The 23,685-nt window shown below is 41.8% G+C and overlaps 1 protein-coding gene across 1 annotated transcript in view; it reads right to left on the bottom strand.

Annotated features, from left to right (window-relative positions):
• Positions 1 to 23,685, bottom strand: part of tln2b (talin 2b) — a 242,937-nt gene that overhangs the window by 20,175 nt on the left and 199,077 nt on the right. The window contains 5 exon segments of the mRNA XM_061918043.1: positions 935 to 1,042; positions 4,918 to 5,103; positions 7,146 to 7,262; positions 16,494 to 16,619; positions 21,620 to 21,803. Coding sequence (XP_061774027.1) covers positions 935 to 1,042; positions 4,918 to 5,103; positions 7,146 to 7,262; positions 16,494 to 16,619; positions 21,620 to 21,803 — 721 coding nt within the window.

Below are 23,685 nucleotides of genomic sequence, written 5' to 3'. Positions count from 1 at the left end.
CCCCCAGATCCATAACACGACCAACCTCCACGGACAAAGCTACAAACTATGGGAGACCGGGCTTTCTGCTCCGAGTCTGTGGAACGCTTTTCCCTGACCACCTGAGGGCACCTCAGACTGTGGATGCTTTTAAAAAGGCTTAAAAACCCATCTTTTAAAAAAAGCCTTTTTATAGACATGCATGCTGGTTCTAGCTATTGGGCTGTTTCTAGTTTTATATTTTATTTATTTTTAATATTGTAATTGTATTTATTAGATTTTTTTTACAAATAAATCATATTATTACACTACTTTATGTTAGAAATGGTAACAGCGGAGGATGAATGTCACATAACAAGATAGAGAAAAAGAAGAAGTTTATTGACTGCGGTGTCCGCACGGACTACAATTGCGGATGCGCGCGCATTTTCAGGACTTATGCAGATCCCAAATTTACATCAGCAGGTACCAGAAGCTAAGAAAAGTTGCATTTGCATAATATTGCAATATATGTCTGCTAATAGGTGCAATTTTTCTGTCCGTATACATACACCATAATAATACTGGTATGATTAATGCGCCGACAATCCATCAAGCGGGATGCGGCTTCATAGCTTACCGAAGTCGTACTAAAAACATTTTGACACATTTTTGAGCGCTGTGTGGGATGTTCTATGTTCTCAATGGAACATTTAAAGTTTTGCTGTTGTTTACTGCCACCATATTGCAGTCTACATGTATCTCTTATGTGTGACTGCCATCTACTGGTCACACTGGTCATTACACTATGTACCAATTAAATTGCTTCGAGGTCGGTAAGCACGACCAAAATTATTATGTTCATTAGGCGCACCGGGTTATAAGACGCACTGTCAGGTTTTGAAAAAAATGAAAGGATTTAAAGTGCGAAAAATACGGTAGTCATACACAACGAAGATGACTCCCTTGTTCCAACCTGTAAAACGTGTTCCAAGAGGTTGATGTATCCCGTGGTGCATTCCGAGCCGTACAGGAGGGCCTTGCACTTTAATTCCTCGCTCACTTCCGGGTGGTGTGCTGCTTTCTGAAAGCGAGAGAGAATGAAAGATTCTGGCAAACATTTAAAGGAGACACAAAGGTGGCAAATATCAAAGGGGGATTAGTGAGACTGCAAGGTAAATAAATGCTGGTGTGCTTGGGTTTGCTCAAAAAGGTTCATTATGTCTTCTTATTCATACACTTTTTCAAATGTTCTTGTAATCAGACCATATTTTCGGTATATTAAAGGGAATCTTTACCTGACATGTTTGGACTGTCGTCTGCAGTCTTCTTCAGAAGAGTCACCTGACCACTGTGATGTGTTTCCTATCAGCTGTTCTTGTAGGCGTGGCCAACCAGGCAGACCTGTCATATACCTGGTTGCCCCCCACCCTGCCGCTTGATGGTTAATGGGGGAGGGAGTCCCAGGTATGCTTCATTAAGCCGCTTTTTTAGTTCGATCGCCTCCTTAATCCATCCATTGAATTTGTTAGTTTCTGTGCCGATGATTTTGCCGTTGTCCCGGTCCATTTAGTGGTTATTTATTCTGCAATGATCTGATATGGCTGATTTGAAGATTTCCTGTTTGGATTTTGGTTTTAGACTTCTTGTAAACCTTCGAGTTGTCTCTTTTTCACATTCTTTCTGGTGTTCTTTCGTCCTGTTTCTTCCATGCATTATTTTGTTGCATGATTTACATGGAGTTTCGTAAATGACATTGCATTTCTCGTCTTGTTCTATTCTGTAACTGTCTTGTTTCGTGTGAAGTTGAACACAAAATAAATTATTTTGTGTTTTTTTATAACCCGCTATATTGGTTCAGTTCTTCCCCTAATGTACGGTAAGGTTATGACCCCTTTGTTCTTTATTTCAGGTTCAGGTTTTAGGGACTGCAGATGACAGTCAAAACACGTGTCCAGACAAGAAATCCGCGTTCACAGAACTCCGGCTTATTAGGGATACCCAGAGCCCCCAAAAAAGACCCCCCTTTTAGACTAGTCCATCTGCCGTTTCTATTCTGCTCTGGGCACAGATTCGGTGACCACAGATGATCCACTAGCTGTCCAAAGTCGGGACCCAAGGTGGACCACTTGTCTGTGCATCAGTTGTGGACGTCTCTGCGCTGCTGACTTGTCTCCACTCAAGATGATCTCCTGCTGGCCCCACTATGGACTGGACTCTCACACTGTTATGTTAGATCCACTATGGACATGACCCTCACACTATTATGTTAGATCCACTATGGACTGGACTCTCACACTATCATGTTAGATCCACTATGGACTGGACTCTCACACTATTATGTTAGATCCACTATGGACTGGACTCTCACAATATTATGTTAGAACCACTATGGACTGGACTCTCAATATTATGTTAGATCCACTATGGACTGGACTCTCACACTATTATGTTAAATCCACTACGTACTGGACTCTCACTATTATGTTAGATCCACTATGGACTGGACTCTCACACTGTTATGTTAGATCCACTATGGACATGACCCTCACACTATTATGTTAGATCCACTATGGACTGGACTCTCACTATTATGTTAGATCCACTATGGACTGGACTCTCACACTATTATGTTAGATCCACTATGGACTGGACTCTCACTATCATGTTAGATCCACTATGGACTGGACTCTCTCACTATTATGTTAGATCCACTATGGACTGGACTCTCACTATTATGTTAGATCCACTATGGACTGGGGCCTCACTATTATATTAGATCCACTATGGACTGGACTCTCACTATTATGTTAGATCCACTATGGACTGCACTCTCACTATTATGTTAGATCCACTATGGAATGGACTCTCACACTATTATGTTAGATCCACTATGGACTGGACTCCCAATATTATTTTAGATCCACTATGGACTGGACTCTCACAATATTATGTTAGATCCACCATGGACGGGACTCTCACACTATTATGTTAGATCCACTATGGACTGGACTCTCACACTATTATGTTAGATCCACTATGGACTGGACCTTCACTATAATGTTAGATCCACTATGGACTGGACTCTCTCACTATTATGTTAGGTCCACTATGGACTGGACTCTCACTATTATGTTAGATCCACTATGGACATGACCCTCACACTATTATGTTAGATCCACTATGGACTGGACTCTCACTATTATGTTAGATCCACTATGGACTTGACTCTCACTATTATGTTAGATCCACTATGGACTGCACTCTCACTATTATGTTAGATCCACTATGGAATGGACTCTCACACTATTATGTTAGATCCACTATGGACTGGACTCACAATATTATGTTAGATCCACTATGGACTGGACTCTCACAATATTATGTTAGATCCACTATGGACTGGACTCTCACTATTATGTTAGATCCACTATGGACTGGACTCTCACACTATTATGTTAGATCCACTATGGACTGGACTCTCACTATTATGTTAGATCCACTATGGACTGGACTCTCACAATATTATGTTAGAACCACTATGGACTGGACTCTCAATATTATGTTAGATCCACTATGGACTGGACTCTCACACTATTATGTTAAATCCACTACGTACTGGACTCTCACTATTATGTTAGATCCACTATGGACTGGACTCTCACACTGTTATGTTAGATCCACTATGGACATGACCCTCACACTATTATGTTAGATCCACTATGGACTGGACTCTCACTATTATGTTAGATCCACTATGGACTGGACTCTCACACTATTATGTTAGATCCACTATGGACTGGACTCTCACTATCATGTTAGATCCACTATGGACTGGACTCTCTCACTATTATGTTAGATCCACTATGGACTGGACTCTCACTATTATGTTAGATCCACTATGGACTGGGGCCTCACTATTGTATTAGATCCACTATGGACTGGACTCTCACTATTATGTTAGATCCACTATGGACTGCACTCTCACTATTATGTTAGATCCACTATGGAATGGACTCTCACACTATTATGTTAGATCCACTATGGACTGGACTCCCAATATTATTTTAGATCCACTATGGACTGGACTCTCACAATATTATGTTAGATCCACCATGGACGGGACTCTCACACTATTATGTTAGATCCACTATGGACTGGACTCTCACACTATTATGTTAGATCCACTATGGACTGGACCTTCACTATAATGTTAGATCCACTATGGACTGGACTCTCTCACTATTATGTTAGGTCCACTATGGACTGGACTCTCACTATTATGTTAGATCCACTATGGACATGACCCTCACACTATTATGTTAGATCCACTATGGACTGGACTCTCACTATTATGTTAGATCCACTATGGACTTGACTCTCACTATTATGTTAGATCCACTATGGACTGCACTCTCACTATTATGTTAGATCCACTATGGAATGGACTCTCACACTATTATGTTAGATCCACTATGGACTGGACTCACAATATTATGTTAGATCCACTATGGACTGGACTCTCACAATATTATGTTAGATCCACTATGGACTGGACTCTCACTATTATGTTAGATCCACTATGGACTGGACTCTCACACTATTATGTTAGATCCACTATGGACTGGACTCTCACTATTATGTTAGATCCACTATGGACTGGACTCTCACACTATTATGCTAAATCCACTCGACGTCCATTACACCAGTTGACCTGCGGTCCCCTCCAAGGTTTCTCACTGTCATCTCTTTGGGTAGAGTTTTTCCTTGCCCTGATGTGGGATCTGAGCACAGGATGTCGTTGTGGCTTGTGCAGCCCTTTGAGACACTCATGAATTAGGGCTATATAAGTAAACATTGACTGATTGATGTCAGGTAAAGATTCCATCGAATGTACCACAAACATGGTCTGATTACAAGAACATTTGAAAGAGGGTCTTCTTGGAACGCAGTTTGCACCTTGCATGCCGTCAGCATGTCAGAGATGGCTTTGCGGCTCAGGTTGGCGGTGGCGATCACATGCTCCTGCTGAGCGGAGTTCCCCGCTGCCACCGCCTTGGCCGTCGCCGTGGTGATGCCCTTTGTCATACGGATGAACTCCTCAGGTGTGGCCGATTTGTCTGGAACCTCCTTGGACAGGAACACCTGTGACGAAAAATGAGACGTGCACACGACGGGTAGAAAAATAAAATTACAAGAGAGCGGACGATGGTAATAAATGAGTTACAAGCTCACTTCTGCAACTTATGATATAACAGGTGTCAGCAACATTTACCACTCAAAGAGCCATTTTGAGCCGGTTCACAAAATAAAGAAAACTATGGGAGCCACAAGACTCTTTTGAAATTTAAAATGAAATAACACAGCGTACAAAGTTTTATTTTGCTTTGTGCTATGTATTAACCAAGGGGCTCAAACACGCGACCTGCACCATAATATGAACATTTAATAATAGTGCGGCCCGCAAGTTTTATTGGAATGCCGCTTGACAACATCACATCTGCCAATCATCTCAATTTGTCCGGGAGACTACCGAGTTTCAGAGCAACCATTCTATCGACTGTCTGCTGGTTTTCACCCAAAAAATAATAAGAAGGTCGTGCTGTGATGACAATGCGTTTAGCGCCCTCTACAACCGCAACAAATGGCTTACCAGACCATTCACATGTTGTATGAGGCTTCCGCAGATACACATAAGTGAGTGCAAGGCATACCTGCTCAACAGCCATACAGGTTACACTGATGGTTGTGATATAAACAACTTTAGCACTCTTACTAATATGCGCCACACTGTGAAACCACACCAAACAAGAATGACAAACACATTACGGGAGAACATCCGCACCGTAACAACATAAACACAACAGAACAAATACCCAGAATCCCATTATACACCCCTGCTACCACCAAACCCCGCCCACCTCAACTGACGCACGGAGGGGAGTGTGGTGGTAGTGGGGGTGTATAATGTAGCCCGGAAGAGATAGGAATGCTTGGGATTCTGGGTATTTGTTCTGTTGTGTTTATGTTGTTGTGACAGACTCCCTGCAATCACCGTGTGGGTTGCGGGGACACTTGACACACGACGCATCGTAACGGGTTTGATTAAGATTTATTCTTTCAATAAATCTTCTGTTTTCTGGCCCTTTGGTCGCGGCACTTTGCAGTGCGCGTTTCCTGTCTGTTTGCTGTCGTTGCACGCCTTTCGGCGTCAGGTGCTTGCGTCCACTGCGGGGGTGCGTCATCTCGCTCCCGGTGTCGTTTGTCGCGCTCTTGGTCTCCGGGCCGTGGTTTCCTCCTCCGTGCTGCCTCCTGCTCGTGCCCACCTCCGCCTCTCTTATAGTCTAGCAGCAGATGGAAAGATTGTGAGCAGGTGTGTGGTGTACGCACCTGACTTAAATTGCCGCTCTCGTGCGTCACGCCTCTCCTCGCCGCCGCATGCCCCGCCTCCTGGCCTCCATCCTGGCCAGGGCTGTCTCTCTCAGCCCGCTGTCGGCCCGTCGGCTGCGTCTCTCCACAGTTGTGTTACGGTGCGGATGTTCTCCCGTAATGTGTGTTTGTCATTCTTGTTTGGTGTGGGTTTACAGTGTGGCGCATATTAGTAAGAGTGTTAAAGTTGTTTATATCACAACCCTCAGTGTGACCTATACGGCTGTTGAGCAAGTATGCCTTGCAGTCGTTTGTACGTTGAGTCAGCAGCCGCACACTAGATGTGGCGGGCCTGCACTCAGATATCATAGTATTAAAGCGGACGTGACGACATGGTCGACAGCACGTTTAAGGCATTGCCATCACGGCACGACCTCGATATTGTTGTCCGGGTGAAAATCTGAGAATGTTATCCTGGGAAGATTTCTGGGAGAGGCACTGAAATCCGGAAAATCTCCCGAAAAAATGTGAGGGTCGGTAAGTATGCAGCTGAGCCACATCAGAGTGATCCAAGAGCCGCGGGTTGCCGACCCCTGAAGAACTGGCTGAAAAAAAAAAAAAAACTCTAGAAAGCATCTTTCTTTCTTTCTGTGCGTCATGATAAGGTCGGTCCTGCGATGGCTGGGAGGGAAGGAAGTGGATCAAGAGAGCAGCCTGGTTGTTTAGTTCCGAATAATAGACATAAAAATCTCTGACCCGCTTTCAGGCGGCGTTGCATCACCACAAAGGGAGAAATGCGGCCTGTCAGGCGCTCTTACTGTCAGTTCCTGCTTGATGCACTCAATGGTGGCCTCCAGCGCCCTCGTCCCGCGAGTGGCTTCATCCTCCACTGCCTTCACTGTTTTCAGAAGCGACGTCACGTTGGTCACCATGACCTGTCCAAACAATGACAACCGTGGTATGAGGTTCGCAATCGATCCAGGAGGTGCAGCTCTTTCTCCTTGAACACAAAACACCTGGCAACCGCATTACTCTTTTAATAGCTGAAGGTGCCTTTTCAATTATAAAAGCCAAAAGCAGTGAAGTTGGCACGTTGTGTAAATGGAAAATACAAACAGAAGCCGAGGATGTCGTTGTGGCTTGTGCAGCCCTTTGAGACACTTGTGATTTAGGGCTATACAAATACACTTTGATTGATTGATGATTTGCAAATCTTTTTTAACTTATGTTCAATTGAATAGACTGCAAAGACAAGATACCGTATTTTTCGGAGTATAAGTCGCACTGGAGTTTACCCTATTTCCTTGAATTGCCGCCGGGTGTATAGATAGAATAGAATAGAAAGTACTTTATTGATCCCTGGGGGAAATTCAGCTAGTATAGTATAGTATAGTATGCGCCTGCCTAGAATTACTGCCGGGTCAAACTAATTTCGCAAAATATTATTTTTATTAGCGGATGTCTAGAATTTCCACCGGGTCAAACTCGTTTCGCCAGATAATTAGCATAAGCCTAGAATTTCCGCCGGGTCAAACTCGTCACGTCACGAGTGACACTTCACCTGTCATCATTTTCAAAATGGAGGAGGCTGATTTCAATAATTTGAAATCGCATAAAGGGAAAAAGATTAAGAGCTATTCAGTAAGATTTAAGGTCCAAGTTATTGAATATGCTAAAAAGAACAGTAAACAGCTATGTTTTATTAGTATACCATAGCTGCGTGTGTCAAATAAGAGTCATTAAATGACTCCCGCCTCCTGGTGGTAGAGGGCGCTAGTGATCCTTCTTGCGACTACTCGGCTGCAGAAGATGGCGCTGCTGTAGTGGCTGCTGTAGGCAGGAGCTCTGTGCTCTTGTATCATCCTTTTGTGTTTCCCTCTTGTTTTCATGTGTTATTATATTTTTTTGCATTTTGGTCCGGGACCCTTTGGGACTGTGTGACAAGGGGTGGCACTTTCGTGACCTCTGTGGTGCTTTTTTTGTGGACTTCTGGATCTGCCTCCCGGGAGCCTTTTGGCCATGGAGACCAGCTGCTGGGTGTCCGCTACTCCAGAGTCTGTTTGGAGGGACTGGAGGAGATGTGGATGAGGGGATAGGGCTGCGGAGCTAGCACTGAGCGCTGGGACGGAGAGGCTCCGCGGTGTCTTGACTGGGTGAGCAGGTGTCGGACACCTCAGTCACCTTGGACGTATCCTCGCTCATCCATGCGGACTGGACACTGGCCGAGAGTGGAGTTGGCTGTCTTGGTTGCTTTGTTGGATCTGCTTCTGTCTCTGGCCATGCTCCCTCCTCCCCAGCGGACGATGGCGTGGAACACCGCAGAGGCCACCACAGTGGATATGTTTCTTTTACTTTTTATTCATAGCTGTATGTAGAAGTGTCTGCTTGTATCTGCTGCTTTAATGTCTTTAATGTCCTCTGTGTTCTTTGATGTTTGATGTTTCCCTCTAGAGGGATGTGTACTATGGCTATGAGTTGTTCTTTTCCCTTGGCCTCAGTCTGCACCCCCACTCCAGGGCCTAGGCTAAGACCGATTTTTTATTTTTTTTATTTTATTTTAATCTTCAATTTTTTTGTTTACCTGTATGTCATCTTTTTTGTAAGGGGCGCTGGAAGCCGGCAGACCCGTCAGCGATCCTGTTCTGTCTCCCTGTAATGTTTGTCTGATCTTGAATGGGATTGTGCTGAAAATTGTATTTTTCCTGAAGGAATTCTCCTGACGGAATAAATAAAGTACTATCTAATCTAATCTAAGAAGTGACAACAAGCAGCAAGAGTGAGCAGCGATCGTTTATTTTTTCCTCTCGCTTGCACTTTTAACATGGAGGATTACATATCTAAAATAAAACAGTTTTCTAAAATGGACTTTCAATCGAAGCAGGAGGTAATAAAGGAAGATCTCCATCGAGGCAGAGATACTTTTAAAACTGAAGAAAGATAAGGAAGACTTCTATAAACAAGTTATCGATGCTTTTGATCAGAAGGAGCTGCGCTTGGACTTCATTTATAAGTAAAGGTAAGACCATAATAAAGTTTTTTTTATTAAATGTGCTTTTCATGATGGTATCCTTACATCACACTCAAATTTATAAGCGCAGGCCTAAATTTACCACAAGCCTTTGGTAAGCGGCGGTGTTAGAAGAGGTTTGAAATTAATTAGTGCCCAGGCGGCAATTCAAGGAAATACGGTAAGTCACATTTTTGGGGGAAATTTATTTGATAAAACCCAACACCAACAATAGACATTTGAAAGGCAATTTAAAATAAATAAAGAATAGTGAACAACAGGCTGAATAAGTGTACGTTATATGAGGCATAAATAAGCAACTGCTATGTTAAGCTAACATATTATGGTAAGAGTCATTCAAATAACTATAACATATAGAACATGCTATACCTTTACCAAACTATCTGTCACTCCTAATCCAGAAATCCCATGAAATCTTATATGTCCGGTCTCTTACGTGAATGAGCTAAATAATACTATTTGATATTTGACGGTAATGTGTTAATAATTTCACACATAAGTCGCTCCTGAGTGTAAGTCGCACCCCTGGCCAATCTATGAAAAAAAACTGTGACTTATAGTCCGAAAAATACGGTACTTAACGTTCAAACTGGTAAACTTTGTAATTTTTTGCAAATATTAGCTCATTTGGAATTGGATGCCTGCAACATGTTTCAAAAAAACAGGCACAAGTGGCAAAAAAGACTGAGAAAGTTGAGGAACGTTCATCAAACACTTATTTGGAACTCCCCACATGTGGACAGGCAAATTGGGAACAGGCGGGTGCCGTGATTGGGTGTAAAAGCAGCTTCCATGAAATGCAAAAAAGGACGGAGCGAGGGCCGCCGCTTTGTCAACAAATGTCTGAGCAAATTGTTTAAGAACAACATTTCTCAACGAGCTATTGCAAGGAATTTAGGGATTTCACCATCTACGCTCAGTAATATCATCAAAAAGTTCCAAGAATCTAGAGAAATCACTGCACATAAGCTGCAAGGCCCGTGACCTTCCATCCTTCAGGCGGTACTGCATCAAAAACAGACATCAGTGTGTAAAGGATATCACCACATGAGCTCAGGAACACTTCAGAACACCACTGTCAGTCACTACAGTTTGTCGCTACATCTTCAAGTGCAAGTTAAAACTCTATTATGCAAAGCCAAAGCCATTTATCAACAACACCCAGAAACACCGCAGGCTTCGCTGAGCATTAATGCAAAGTGGATAAGTGTTTTGTAGTCTGACAAGACTAAACAACATTTATCAACCAGCTGTTGCAAGCAATTTAGGGATTTCTCCATCTACGGTCCGTAATATCATCAAAAGGTTCAGCGAATCTGGAGAAATCACTGCACGTAAGCGATGATATTCCGGACCTTCGATCCCTCAGGCAATACTGCATCAAAAAGCGACATCAGTGTGTAAAGGATATCACCGCATGGGCTCAGGAATACTTCACAAAACCACTGTCAGTAACTACAGTTTGTCGCTACATCTGTAAGCGCAAGTTAAAAGTTTACTATGCAAAGCAAAAGCCATTTATCAACAACACCCACAAACGCCGACAATTAAGTTTCTCAGTTCGAACATTAGATATCTTGTATTTGCAGGTTATTCAATTGAATATAAGTAGAAAAGGATTCGCAAATCATTGTATTCTGTTTTTATTTACCATTTACACAACATGCCAACTTCACTGGTTTTGGGTTTTGTGTATAGAACACTGAATAATTCATTAAAATAGTTGATATTCATAATAGAGTATAATTATTAAACACCACGTAAGTTGGAAAGAATGCACTTTTCGCTCATCTTGCACAAGCTAGCTCGCAGTATTCCACAGCACAAAGTTAGTAATGTGAGCAAAATGCACAGCAGGTCTTTGGTGAGGGGTCGCCATATGTTGGGAGGGCAGAATCTGTCCATGTGACCAGCTCTATGGGTGGCCCTCATTCCACTTAGACCAGAAGAGCATCATATGCACCAGTCAAAGTAACATGAGTAGGTCGGAGAGATGGCCAGGAGTGTGAGAAACACAACACATGAACTGTGTTGTCTGAGTTATTCATTGCACTTACAGCGGGGATGTCAAAGTGGTTTTCATTGAGGGCCACACGGCAGTCAGAGGGCAGCTTTAACAGACAATAATGTACAAACCCCGTTTCCATATGAGTTGGCAAATTGTGTGAGATGTAAATATAAACGGAATACAATGATTTGCTAATCCTTTTCAACCCATATTCAGTTGAATATGCTACAAAACAACATATTTGATATTTAAACTCATAAACTTTATTTTTTTTGCAAATAATAACTTAGAATTTCATGGCTGCAACATGTGCCAACGTAGTTGGGAAAGGGCATGTTCACCACTGTGTTACATCACCATTTCTTTTAACAATACTCAATAAAATTTGGGGAACTGAGGAAACTAATTGTTGAAGCTTTGAAAGTGGAATTCTTTCCCATTCTTGTTTTATGTAGAGCTTCAATCGTTCAACAGTCCGGGGTCTCCGCTGTCGTATTTTACGCTTCATAATGTGCCACACATTTTCCATGGGAGACATGTCTAAACTGCAGGCGGGCCAGGAAAGTACCCGCACTCTTTTTTTACAAAGCCACGCTGTTGTAACACGTGCTGAATGTTGCTTGCCATTGTCTTGCTGAAATAAGCAGGGGCGTCCATGAAAATGACGGCGCTTAGATGGCAGCATATGTTGTTCCAAAACCTGTATGTACCTTTCAGCATTAATGGTGCCTTCACAGATGTGTAAGTTACCCATGCCTTAGGCACTGATGCACCCCCATACAATCACACATGCTGGATTTTGAACTTTGCGTCGATAACAGTCTGGATGGTTCGCTTACCCTTTGGTCCGGATGACACGATGTCGAATATTTCCAAAAACAATTTGAAATTCAGACTACAGAACACTTATCCACTTTGCATCAGTCCATCTTAGATGATCTCGGGCCTAGAGAAGCCGGCGGCGTTTCTGGATGTTGTTGATAAATGGCTTTCGCTTTGCATAGGAGAGCTTTAACTTGCACTTACAGATGTAGCGACGAACTGTATTTAGTGACATGTGGTGATATCCTTTAGAGATTGATGTCGGTTTTTGATACTGTGCCGTCTGAGGGATCGAAGTGTTTGATAAACATTCCTCAACTTTATCAGTATTTATTGCCACCTTTCCCAACTTCTATGGCACGTGTTGCTGGCATCAAATTCCAAAAATAATGAGTTGCAAAAAAAAAAAAATGTTTATGAGTTTGAACATCAAATATATTGTCTTTGTAGCATATTCAACTGAATTTGGGTTGAAAAGGATTTGCAAATCATTGTATTCCGTTTATATTTACATCTAACACAATTTCCCACCTCATATGGAAGCGGGGTTTGTAGCTTCATTCCAAAATTACATTCTTCATGGAAAAACAGTACAAGTTCCTAATTTATTCTGGCAACTTAGCTGCCAGTTTTTCTACCGTAAAAACAAATTTCTTTTTTTTCCTTCTCATTTATAGTAATACACTGTTAAAAACAAGATCTTACAATAAAAATATGGCAGCTCAGTCAACAGACTTTTAATGCAAAAAATGGTAGTTGTTTTTCAATTGACAATGATAAATAAATAAATAAATGGGTTGTACTTGTATAGCGCTTTTCTACCTTCAAGGTACTCAAAGCGCTTTGACACTACTTCCACATTTACCCATTCACACACACATTCACACACTGATGGAGGGAGCTGCCATGCAAGGCGCCAACCAGCACCCATCAGGAGCAAGGGTGAAGTGTCTTGCTCAGGACACAACGGACGTGACGAGGTTGGTACTAGGTGGGATTTGAACCGGGGCCCCTCGGGTTGCGCACGGCCACTCTCCCACTGCGCCACGCCGTCCCTGATATGCTGTAAAGCAGTAGTTCTCAACCTTTTTTCAGTGATGTACCCCCTGTGAACATGTTTTTAATTCTAGTACCCCCTAATCAGAGCAAAGCATTTTTGGTTGGATAAAAAGAGATGAAGTAAAATACAGCACTATGTCATCAGTTTCTGATTTATTAAATTGTATAACAGTGCAAAATATTGCTCATTTGTAGTGGTCTTTCTTGAACTATTTGGAAAAAAAGATATAAAAATAACTAAAAACTAAACAAGTGATTCAATTATATATAAAGATTTCTACACATAGAAGTAATCATCAACTTAAAGTGCCCTCTTTGGGGATTGTAATAGAGATCCATCTGGATTCATCAACTTCATTCTAAACATTTCTTCACATAAAAATAAATCTTTAACATCAATATTTATGGAACATGTCCACTAAAAAATCTAGCTGTCAACACTGAATATTGCATTGTTGTATTTCTTTTCACAGTTTATGAACTTACATTCATATTTTGTTGAAGTGTTATTCAATAAATATATTTATAAAGGATTTTTGAATTGTTGCTTGTGGAGAGGCGGAGCCGACGGTTCGACAGACAGGCAGGGCATGCTAGAGCCCGGCCCAAGATGGCGGCAAGGAGGTGGAGAATGCGAGCGAGCGACGAGGTGGGGCGTGCCGGGAGCGACGCCACAAAAGACATCAGGTGTGTGGATCGCGCACCTGGACACAATTAACATATCTCCTCTCGATGTATGAAAGGGGCGAAGGAGGAGAGGACGGGGTTGGTGATGGTGCGGAGAGAGAACAGCAGACAACGACAGAGACAGAGCGCAAGAGTCGGACGGAGGTACAGACTGCTGGAAAGCAAAACCAGCTTGTCTGCGGTCGGGTCGCTCTTCCGCGGCGTCTCCCATCTCCCTCTGCCGTTGTCTTTCCAGCAGTCCATACCTCCGTCGGACTCTTGCGCTCTGTCTCTGTCGTTGTCTGCTGTTCTCTCTCCGCACCATCACCAACCCCGTTCTCTCCTTCTCCTCCCCTTTTATACGTCGAGAGGAGATATGTTAATCGTGCCCAGGTGCGCGATCCACACACCTGATCTCGTTTGTGGCGTCGCTCCCGGCATGCCACGCCTAGCCGCTCGCTCGCATTTTCCACCTCCTCGCCGCCATCTTGGGCCGGGCTCCAGTGTGCCCTGCCTGTCTGTCGGACCATCGGCTCCGCCTCCCCACATTGCTGTTTTTGGAATATTTTGAAAAATCTCACATACACCTTGGCATACCTTCAAGTACCCCCAGGGGTACGCGTACCCCCATTTGAGAACCACTGCTGTAAAGAACAGCGTAAAATTTATTGTCATGTTCATCAATTTGATGAGTAGTTTGCTGTAAAATCATAAGTCAAGCAGATAGTTAAGTATTTATTTATTTATTTTTTTTTTTAGACCAAAAAAGTTTGGAAAGTATGATAATATACTGTAATATTTGTTGCAATATTGTAAATTATTAAACTTTAAAACAGGGGTCACCAACCTTTTTGAAACCAAGAGCTACTTTTTGGGTACTGATTAATGCTAAGGGCTACCAGTTTGATACACACTTAAATAAATTGCCAGAAATAGCCAATTTTCTCAATTTACCTTTAATAAATAAATCTATATATATATAAAAAAATGGGTATTTCTGTCATTCTGTCATGCATTTTTTTTCATTTTACGTAAAGTTTTTTGTAGAGAATAAATGATGAAAAAAACACTTAATTGAACGATTTAAAAGAGGAGAAAACACGAAAAAAATGAAAATTAAATTTTGAAACATAGTTTATCTTCATTTTTGACTCTTTAAAATTCAAGTTTCAACCGAAAAAAATGAAGAGAAAAACTAGCTCATTCGAATTTTTTTGAAAAAATTACAAAAATAATTTATGGAACATCATTAGTACATTTTCCTGATTAAGATTAATTTTAGAATTTTGATGACACGTTTTAAATAAGTTAAAATCAAATCTGCACTTTGTTAGAATATATAACAAATTGGACCAAGCTATATTTCTAACAAATAAATAAATAAATGATAAATGGGTTGTACTTGTATAGCACTTTTCTACCTTCAAGGTACTCAAAGCGCTTTGACACTACTTCCCCATTTACCCATTCACACACTGATGGAGGGAGCTGCCATGCAAGGCGCCAACCAGCACCCATCAGGAGCAAGGGTGAAGTGTCTTGCTCAGCACCATACGGACGTGACGTACTAGGTGGGATTTGAACCAGGGACCCTCGGGTTGCGCACGGCAACTCTCCCACTACGCCACGACGTCCAAAAGACAAATCATTATTTTTTTCTAGATTTTCCAGAACAACATTTTTAAAAGAAATTCAAAAGACTTTGAAATAAGATTTATAAATTTGATTCCACAGATTTTTAAGATTTGCCAGAATATTTTTTTTGAATTTTAATCATAATTAGTTTGAAGAAATATTTCACAAATATTCTTTGTCGAAAAAATAGAAGCTAAAATGAAGAATTAAATTAAAATGTATTTATTATTCTTTACAATAAAAAAATAAATTTACTTGAACATTGATTTAAATTGTCAGGAAAGAAGAGGAAGGAATTTAAAAGGTAATAAGGTATATGTGTTTAAAAATCCTAAAATCAGTTTTAAGGTTGAATTTTTTCTCTAAAATTGTCTTTCTGAAAATTATAAGACGCAAAGTAAAAAAATAAATGAATTTATTCAAACAAGTGAAGACCAAGTCTTTCAAATATTTTCTTGGATTTTCAAATTCTATTTGAGTTTTGTCTCTCTTAGAATCAAATGTCGAGCAAAGCGAGACCAGCTTGCTAGTAAATAAATATTTAAAAAATAGAGGCAGCTCACTGGTAAGTGCTGCTATTTGAGCTATTTTTCGAACAGGCCAGCGGGCGACTCATCTGGTCCTTACGGGCGACCTGGTGCCCGTGGGCACCGTATTGGTGACCCCTGGTCTAAAAGGTATGCAATTTCAAGCAGTAGATATATCTTTCTGTCGAAATGAAATTTTAGTGAGAAATATGAAGTACTTTATTGACACATATCATTTCCAGGTGTTTGCGGGCCAGATAAAATGATGTGTCGGGCCAAATCTGGCCCCCGGGGCCTTGAGTTCGACACCTGTGACTTACAGCAACCTTAATGACTTGTGGTTTGAAAACACAGCTGGGGGAAATGGCGCCACAGAAGGAGCAGACATGGCACATCTCCTAAACGGGCCTGCTGTCGTTACCTTGGCAGCGCCTTTCAGCTGATACATGGACGGGTCGTCAGCGGGTTTGCCGGCGGCACACTTGGTGGCGCTGATGAGTTCTGCCAGGGCCTTGGCCACGTCGCGCACTGCGTTTATCAGGACCACCTGAGGAGACGGAGCAGGGATCAATAAAACACAAGGATGCAAGTACACGTGCATGGGGACTAGCCTTGAGTGAGGATTTGCAAGTGTTTATCGCTCCCACCTAGTCATGATGTACTGAGCAGGAAGGACAGAGGCTGCTGTCAAAGTCCAATTAGGAATCTCCGCAGAATTACCTGTTTGTTTCTGCCTCTTGGTTAGTGAGTACACAAAACCCTAAGCCGGTGAAGTTGGCAAATGGTAAATAAAAAGAGAATACAATGATTTGCAAATCCTTTTCAACTTATATTCAATTAAATAGACTGTGAAGACAAGACATTTTATGTCCACACTGAGAAACTTAACTGTCGGCGTTTCTGGGTGTTGTTGATAAATGGCTTTCGCTTTGCATAGTAGAGTTTTAACTTGCACTTACAGATGTAGCGACGAACTGGAGTTACTGACAGTGGTTTTCCGAAGTGTTTCTGAGCCCATGTGGTGATATCCTTTACACGCTGATGTCAAGATATTAAATATTTAAATTTTTGGGGGCAAACAATCATTAACTTAAAATTTAATGGCAGCAACACATTGCCAAAAAGTTGTCAGAGGGGCATTTTTACCAGTGTGTTACGTGGCCTTTCCTTTTAACAACACGCAGTAAAGGTTTGGGAACTGAGGAGACACATTTTTGAAGTGGAATTCTTTCCCTTTCTTGCTTGATGTACAGCTTAAGTTGTTCAACAGTCTCCTTTCTGATATTTTTGCCTTCATATTGCATCACACATTTTCAATGGGAGACAGGTCTGGACTACAGGCAGGTCAGTCTAGTACCCACACTCTTTTACTACAAAGCCACGCTGTTGTAACACGTGGATTGGCATTGTCTGGCTGAAATAAGCAGGGGCGACCATGATAACGTTCCTTGGATGGCAACATATGTTGCTTTAAAAGCTGTATGTACCTTTCAGCATTAATGGTGCCTTCACAGATGTTTACAATACCTATGCCTTGGGCACTAATACACCCCCATACATCACAGATGCTGGCTTTTGAACGTTGCGCCTATAAAAGTCCGGATGGTTCTTTTCAACACAATGTCCAGTTTCCCCCAAAAAATTTAAATGTGGACTCGTCAGACCACAGAACACTTATCCACTTTGCATCAGTCCATCTTAGATGAGCTCGGGCCCAGCGAAGCCGATAGCGTTTCTGGGTGTTGTTGATGAATGGCTTTGGCTTTGCATAGCTTTCACTTACAGATGTAGCGACCAACTGTAGTTACTGACAGTGGTTTTATGAAGGGTTCCTGAGCCCATGTGGTGATATCCTTTACACACTGATGTCGCTTTTTGATGCAGTACCGCCTGAGGGATACAAGGTCACGGGCATTGCAGCTTATATGCAGTGATTTCTCCAGATTCTCTGAACTTTTGAAGATATCACGGATCATAGCTGGTTGAGAAATTTTTGAAATTTGCTCACACATTTGTTGACAAAGTGGCGACCCTCGCCCCATCCTTGTTTGTGAATGAGTGAGCATTTTATGTAAGCTGCTTTTATACCCAATCATGGGACCCACCTGTTCCCAATTAGCTTGCACACCTGTGGGATGTTACAAATAAGTCTTTGATGAGTATTCCTCAAGTCTGTCTTTTTTGCCACTTGTGCTAAGCTTTTTTGAAACATGTTTCAGTCATGAAATTTGAAAAGAGCTAATATTTGCAAAAAACAACAAAGTTTACCAGTTGGAACATTAATTATCTTGTCTTTGCAGTCTATTCAATTGAATATAAGTTGAAAAGGATTTGCAAATCATTGTATTCTCTTTTTATTTACCATTTACACAACGAGACAACTTCACTGCTTTTGGCTTTTGTATTTAGTTCTCTTAATCAAGTTTGTCAGTTGTCTGTTTCTTTGCCTATCACCTCCCTGCCTGGCTTTCTTACTCCCGTCGGTTTCTCCCAGAGTGTATTTATTTCTTATAAACAGTTTAGTTGGAGACAGTTGTATATTTCCATGCCAAAATCCAAAATCATTTGTTTTGTGTGCGGAAGATTGCCTTGCTGCTTGGTTTGCTCCTTCTGGCAGTCATGCGAGGAATAAACAATCCTCAAATTAAACTGCAATATGGAAACAGGCTTGACAATAATAGAATGACAGGATAACGCCACATAATCACACTGGTATATACAGCTTGTTGGTTCCACTGAGTACACACCTGCATGTTTCAGTAACCAATTCATTTGGTCTTCTCGGCCAACAATACTGTTGTGAAGTGAAGTGAATTATACTTATATAGCGCTTTTTCTCCAGTGACTCAAAGCGCTTTTACATAGTGAAACCCAATATCTAATGTTTACATTTAAACCAGTGTGGGTGGCACTGGGAGCAGGTGGGTAAAGTGTCTTGCCCAAGGAAACAACGGCAGTGACTAGGATGGCTGAAGCGGGGATCGAAGCTGCAACCCTCAAGTTGCTGGCACGGCCACTCTACCAACCGAGCTATACCACCCTGTTGACAGAAAACTTGTGTACAACTTAGAATAAATCAGTGTTTCTTAACCATGAGCAACATATCTGTTTCTCAACAGGTTGTAATACACTTTTCCACCACTTGTGGCACTAATGGCAATATCAAACAAACAGAAGAAGCCTGGAGTTAAAGATATATGACTCAAGTGGTGAAGTTTTATTTTCATTTGCACTTTAATTGTATTGAACGTTTAGTAAAGAAAACAAGACATGACAACTTTTTACTTTATTTTTCCCAATCAGCCTGACCGATGCCTGAAGTTTAACCATCCATCCATTTTCAACCGCTTGTCCCTCTCAGGGTGGCAAGTGGGCTTGAAGTCGCCACCTCATCGCAGGCCAACAGAAAACATTCACACACTGGGGCCCATTTTGTGTTGCCAATCAATGTCTTTGAATTAAGAAGGAAGCCGGAGCACCCGGAGAGAACACACGCAAACACGGGGAGAACATGCCAAACCCGGGAATCGAACACAGGACGTTCCTGCTGTGAGGCAGTTGTTAAATAAATAATAAACCGGGAGTGGAAGAAGTGTCAAAATATGGCACTAACTGTTTTAATGACATTCAGACTTGACTTCAATCAATAACGGAGCAGCATCTCCTCATCCGTGGCTCACTAGTGCAACAACAACGCCCGAAATGTGTCCCGTGAAAAAACGTCCGACCAGAACTCTCTAATAATTTAAGCTCCTTGGGTGAATAATGTATACTCACTACACCGGTATGTTTTAGTGCTTCCATGGCGAGTTTACTGACTGATATAAGTAAGAACTTTACACTACTTTATACTAGAAATGGCAACAGTGGAGGATGAATGTCACATAACAAGAAGAATGAGAAAAAGAAGAAGCTTATCGACTACGGTGTCGGCGTGGACTACAAAAGTGGACTCGCACAATCTTTTAGGACTTATGCAGATCCTAAGTACACATCAGCAGGTACCAGAAGGTAAGAAAAGTTGCTTTTGCATAATATTGTACTGGAGGATGTGCGCCAGGCAGCAATGCCCAGCAGTAATTCCATCACCTGTATCTTATGATGTGAAACAAAACGCCATTTAATGTGTCTTACCTTATACACACACCATAATAATACTCCTTTCTGATAGATTTTTAAGCACCGGGTGTAGTGTTCTATATGTTCAATGGAACATATAAAATGTTGGTGTTGTTTACTTGAGTCACATTGCCACCATATTGCAGTCTACACATATCTCTTATATTTGACTGCCATGTACTGATCACACTTATCATTACACCATGTACGAAATAAAATAGCTTTGAGGTCGGTAAGCCAAACTACAATTATTCCGCTCATAAGGCACACTGTCGAGTTTTGATTTTAAACTGAATAGACTGCAAAGACAAGATATTTCATGTTCACACTGAGAAACTTAATTGTCGGCGTTTCTGGGTGTTGTTGATAAATGGCTTTTGCTCTGCATAGTAAAGTTTCAACTTGCACTTACAGATGTAGCGACCAACTGTAGTTACTGACAAGGATTTTCTGAAGGGTTCCTGAGCCCATGTGGTGATATCCTTTACACGCGGATGTCAAGATATTTAATGTTCACACTGAGGAACTTCATTTTATGCGCGCCTTATAGTCTGGAAAAATACAGTAAATTGATTTCAATTGGGGGCTTCACGGTGGAAGAGGGGTTAGTGCGTCTGCCTCACAATACGAAGGTCCTGAGTTGTCAGGGTTCAATCCCAGGCTCGGGATCTTTCTGTGTGGAGTTTTCATGTCCTCCCCATGAATGCGTGGGTTCCCTCCGGGTACTTCGGCTTCCTCCCACCTCCAAAGACATGCACCTGGGGATAGGTTGATTGGCAACACTAAATTGGCCCTAGTGTGTGATTGTGAGTGTGAATGTTGTCTATCTGTGTTGGCCCTGCGATGAGGTGGCGACTTGTCCAGGGTGTACACTGCCTTCCGCCCGATTGTAGCTGAGATAGGCACCAGCGCCCCCCGCGACCCCAAAGGGGAATAAGCGGTACAAAATGTATGGATGGATGATAGACTGCAAAGACAATATATTTCATGTTCACACTGAGAAACTTAATTGTCGGCGTTTCTGAGTGTTGTTGATAAATGGCTTTTGCTCTGCATTGTAAAGTTTCAACTTGCACTTACAGATGTAGCGACAAACTGTAGTTACTGACAGTGATTTTCTGAAGTGTTCCTGAGCCCATGTGGTGGTATCCTTTACACGCCGATGTCAAGGTATTTAATGTTCACACTGAGAAACTTCATTTTATGTGCGCCTTATAGTCCGGAAAATACGGTAAATTGATTTCAATTGACTTCATCGGGAGGTGGTGATTTGAGATACACACATTTTGAGTTAAGAGCTCCATGACAGAACCAATAAAGATCGTAAGTTGAGGTACTACTGTATATCCATGAAAATATTTGAGGGGTGTATTGACTTTTGTAAAAAATACTGTAAAGGACAGTTTTTACTGTACATGCTTGGATCACCTGTGTTTCAGGTTCTTCTGAACCCATGCTTGTGGCTCCCAGTTTGACCACCTCCGTGAGTTGGGTGATGGTCTTCGCTGAGGACTGGGCAGCCTGAGCCAGCTTCTCCTGGCTGGATGCGGCTCCAGCGACCAGCAGCTTGGTGTCCTCCACCAGTGCCTTGGCGGTTTTCAAAATGCTCTCCCTGGAAGATGAAGAATATTGTCTCACAGTCTGCAATTCATTTGAGCTGCTAGCTATCTGAAAAAAAGCTGCGGCTGTTTGTTGAGCAACATGAAATGTCTGTTTACTTTCAGAGCCCAGCTTCTCTTCAGTGAGTCTCTCAGACAAGATGGAGAACTAAAATTTGCAGAGAAAAGCAGATGATACAAACCCCGTTTCCATATGAGTTGGGAAATTGTGTTAGATGTAAATATAAACGGAATACAATGATTTGCAAATCCTTTTCAACCCAGATTCAGATGAATATGCTACAAAGACAACATATTTGATGTTCAAACTCATAAACTTTATTTTTTGCAAAAAATAATTAACTTAGAATTTCATGGCTGCAACACATGCCAAAGTAGTTGGGAAAGGGTATGTTCACCACTGTGTTACATCACCTTTTCTTTTAAAAACACTCAATAAACGTTTGGGAACTGAGGAAACTAATTGTTGAAGCATTGAAAGTGGAATTCTTTTCCATCCTTGTTTTATGTAGGGTTTCAGTCGTTCAACAGTCCGGGGTCTCCGCTGTCGTATTTTACACTTCATAATGCGCCACACATTTTCGATGGGAGACAGGTCTGAACTGCAGGCGGGCCAGGAAAGTACCCGCACTCTTTTTTTAAGAAGCCACGCTGTTGTAACACGTGCTGAATGTGGCTTGGGATTGTCTTGCTGAAATAAGCAGGGGCGTCCATGAAAAAGACGGCGCTTAGATGGCAGCATATGTTGTTCCAGAACCTGTATGTACCTTTCAGCATTAATGGTGCCTTCACAGATGTGTAAGTTACCCATGCCTTGGGCACTAATGCACCCCTGTACCATCACACATGCTGGCTTAGTTAGTAACAGTCTTGATGGTTTGTTTCCCCTTTGGTCCAGATGACAATATTTCCAAAAACATTTAGAAATGTGGACTCGTCAGACCACAGAACACTTTTCCACTTTGCATCAGTCCATCTTAGATGATCTTGGGCCCAGAGAAGCCGGCGGCGTTTCTGGATGTTGTTGATGAATGGCTTTCGCTTTGCATAGTAGAGCTTTAACTAGCACTTACAGATGTAGCCACAAACTGTATTTAGTGACAGTGGTTTTCTGAAGTGTTCCTGAGCCCTTGTGGTGATATCCTTTGGAGATGGATGTCGGTTTTTGATACGGTGCCGTCTGAGGGATGGAAGGTCACGGTCATTCAATGTTGGCTTCCGGCAATGCCGCTTACGTGGAGTGATTTCTCCAGATTCTCTGAACCTTTTGATGATATTATGGAGCGTAGATGTTGAAATCCCTAAATTTCTTGCAATTGCACTTTGAGAAACGTTGTTCTTAAACTGTTTGACTATTTGCTCACGCAGTTGTGGACAAAGGGGTGTACCTCGCCCCATCCTTTCTTGTGAAAGACTGAGCATTTTTTGGGAAGCTGTTTTTATACCCAATTATGGCACCCACCTGCTCCCAATTAGCCTGCACACCTGTGGGATGTTCCAAATAAGTGTTTGATGAGCATTCCTCAAATCTATCAGTATTCATTGCCACCTTTCCCAACTTCTTTGTCACGTGTTGCTGGCATCAACTTCTAAAGTTAATGATTATTGGAAAAAAAAAATGTTTATGAGTTTGAACATCAAATATGTTGTCTTTGTAGCATATTCAACTGAATATGGGTTGAAATGATTTGCAAATTATTGTATTCCATTTATATTTACATTGAACACAATTTCCCAACTCATATGGAAACGGGGTTTGTAGAATGCTTTTTGTTTGAGCACAAACATGACACAAACCTTCCTAAATGTTAGAACTACCACTGTTTAATATGTTTGTGTGCATGCCTCACTGATGACACCATTTGGTGAACATCC

This window comes from Nerophis ophidion, linkage group LG12 (genome assembly GCF_033978795.1).
Source record: "Nerophis ophidion isolate RoL-2023_Sa linkage group LG12, RoL_Noph_v1.0, whole genome shotgun sequence".
NCBI classification, from domain to species: domain Eukaryota; kingdom Metazoa; phylum Chordata; class Actinopteri; order Syngnathiformes; family Syngnathidae; genus Nerophis; species Nerophis ophidion.
The sequence above is the reverse complement of the archived record's forward strand: the minus strand, read 5'-3'. Positions and strand labels throughout refer to the sequence as shown.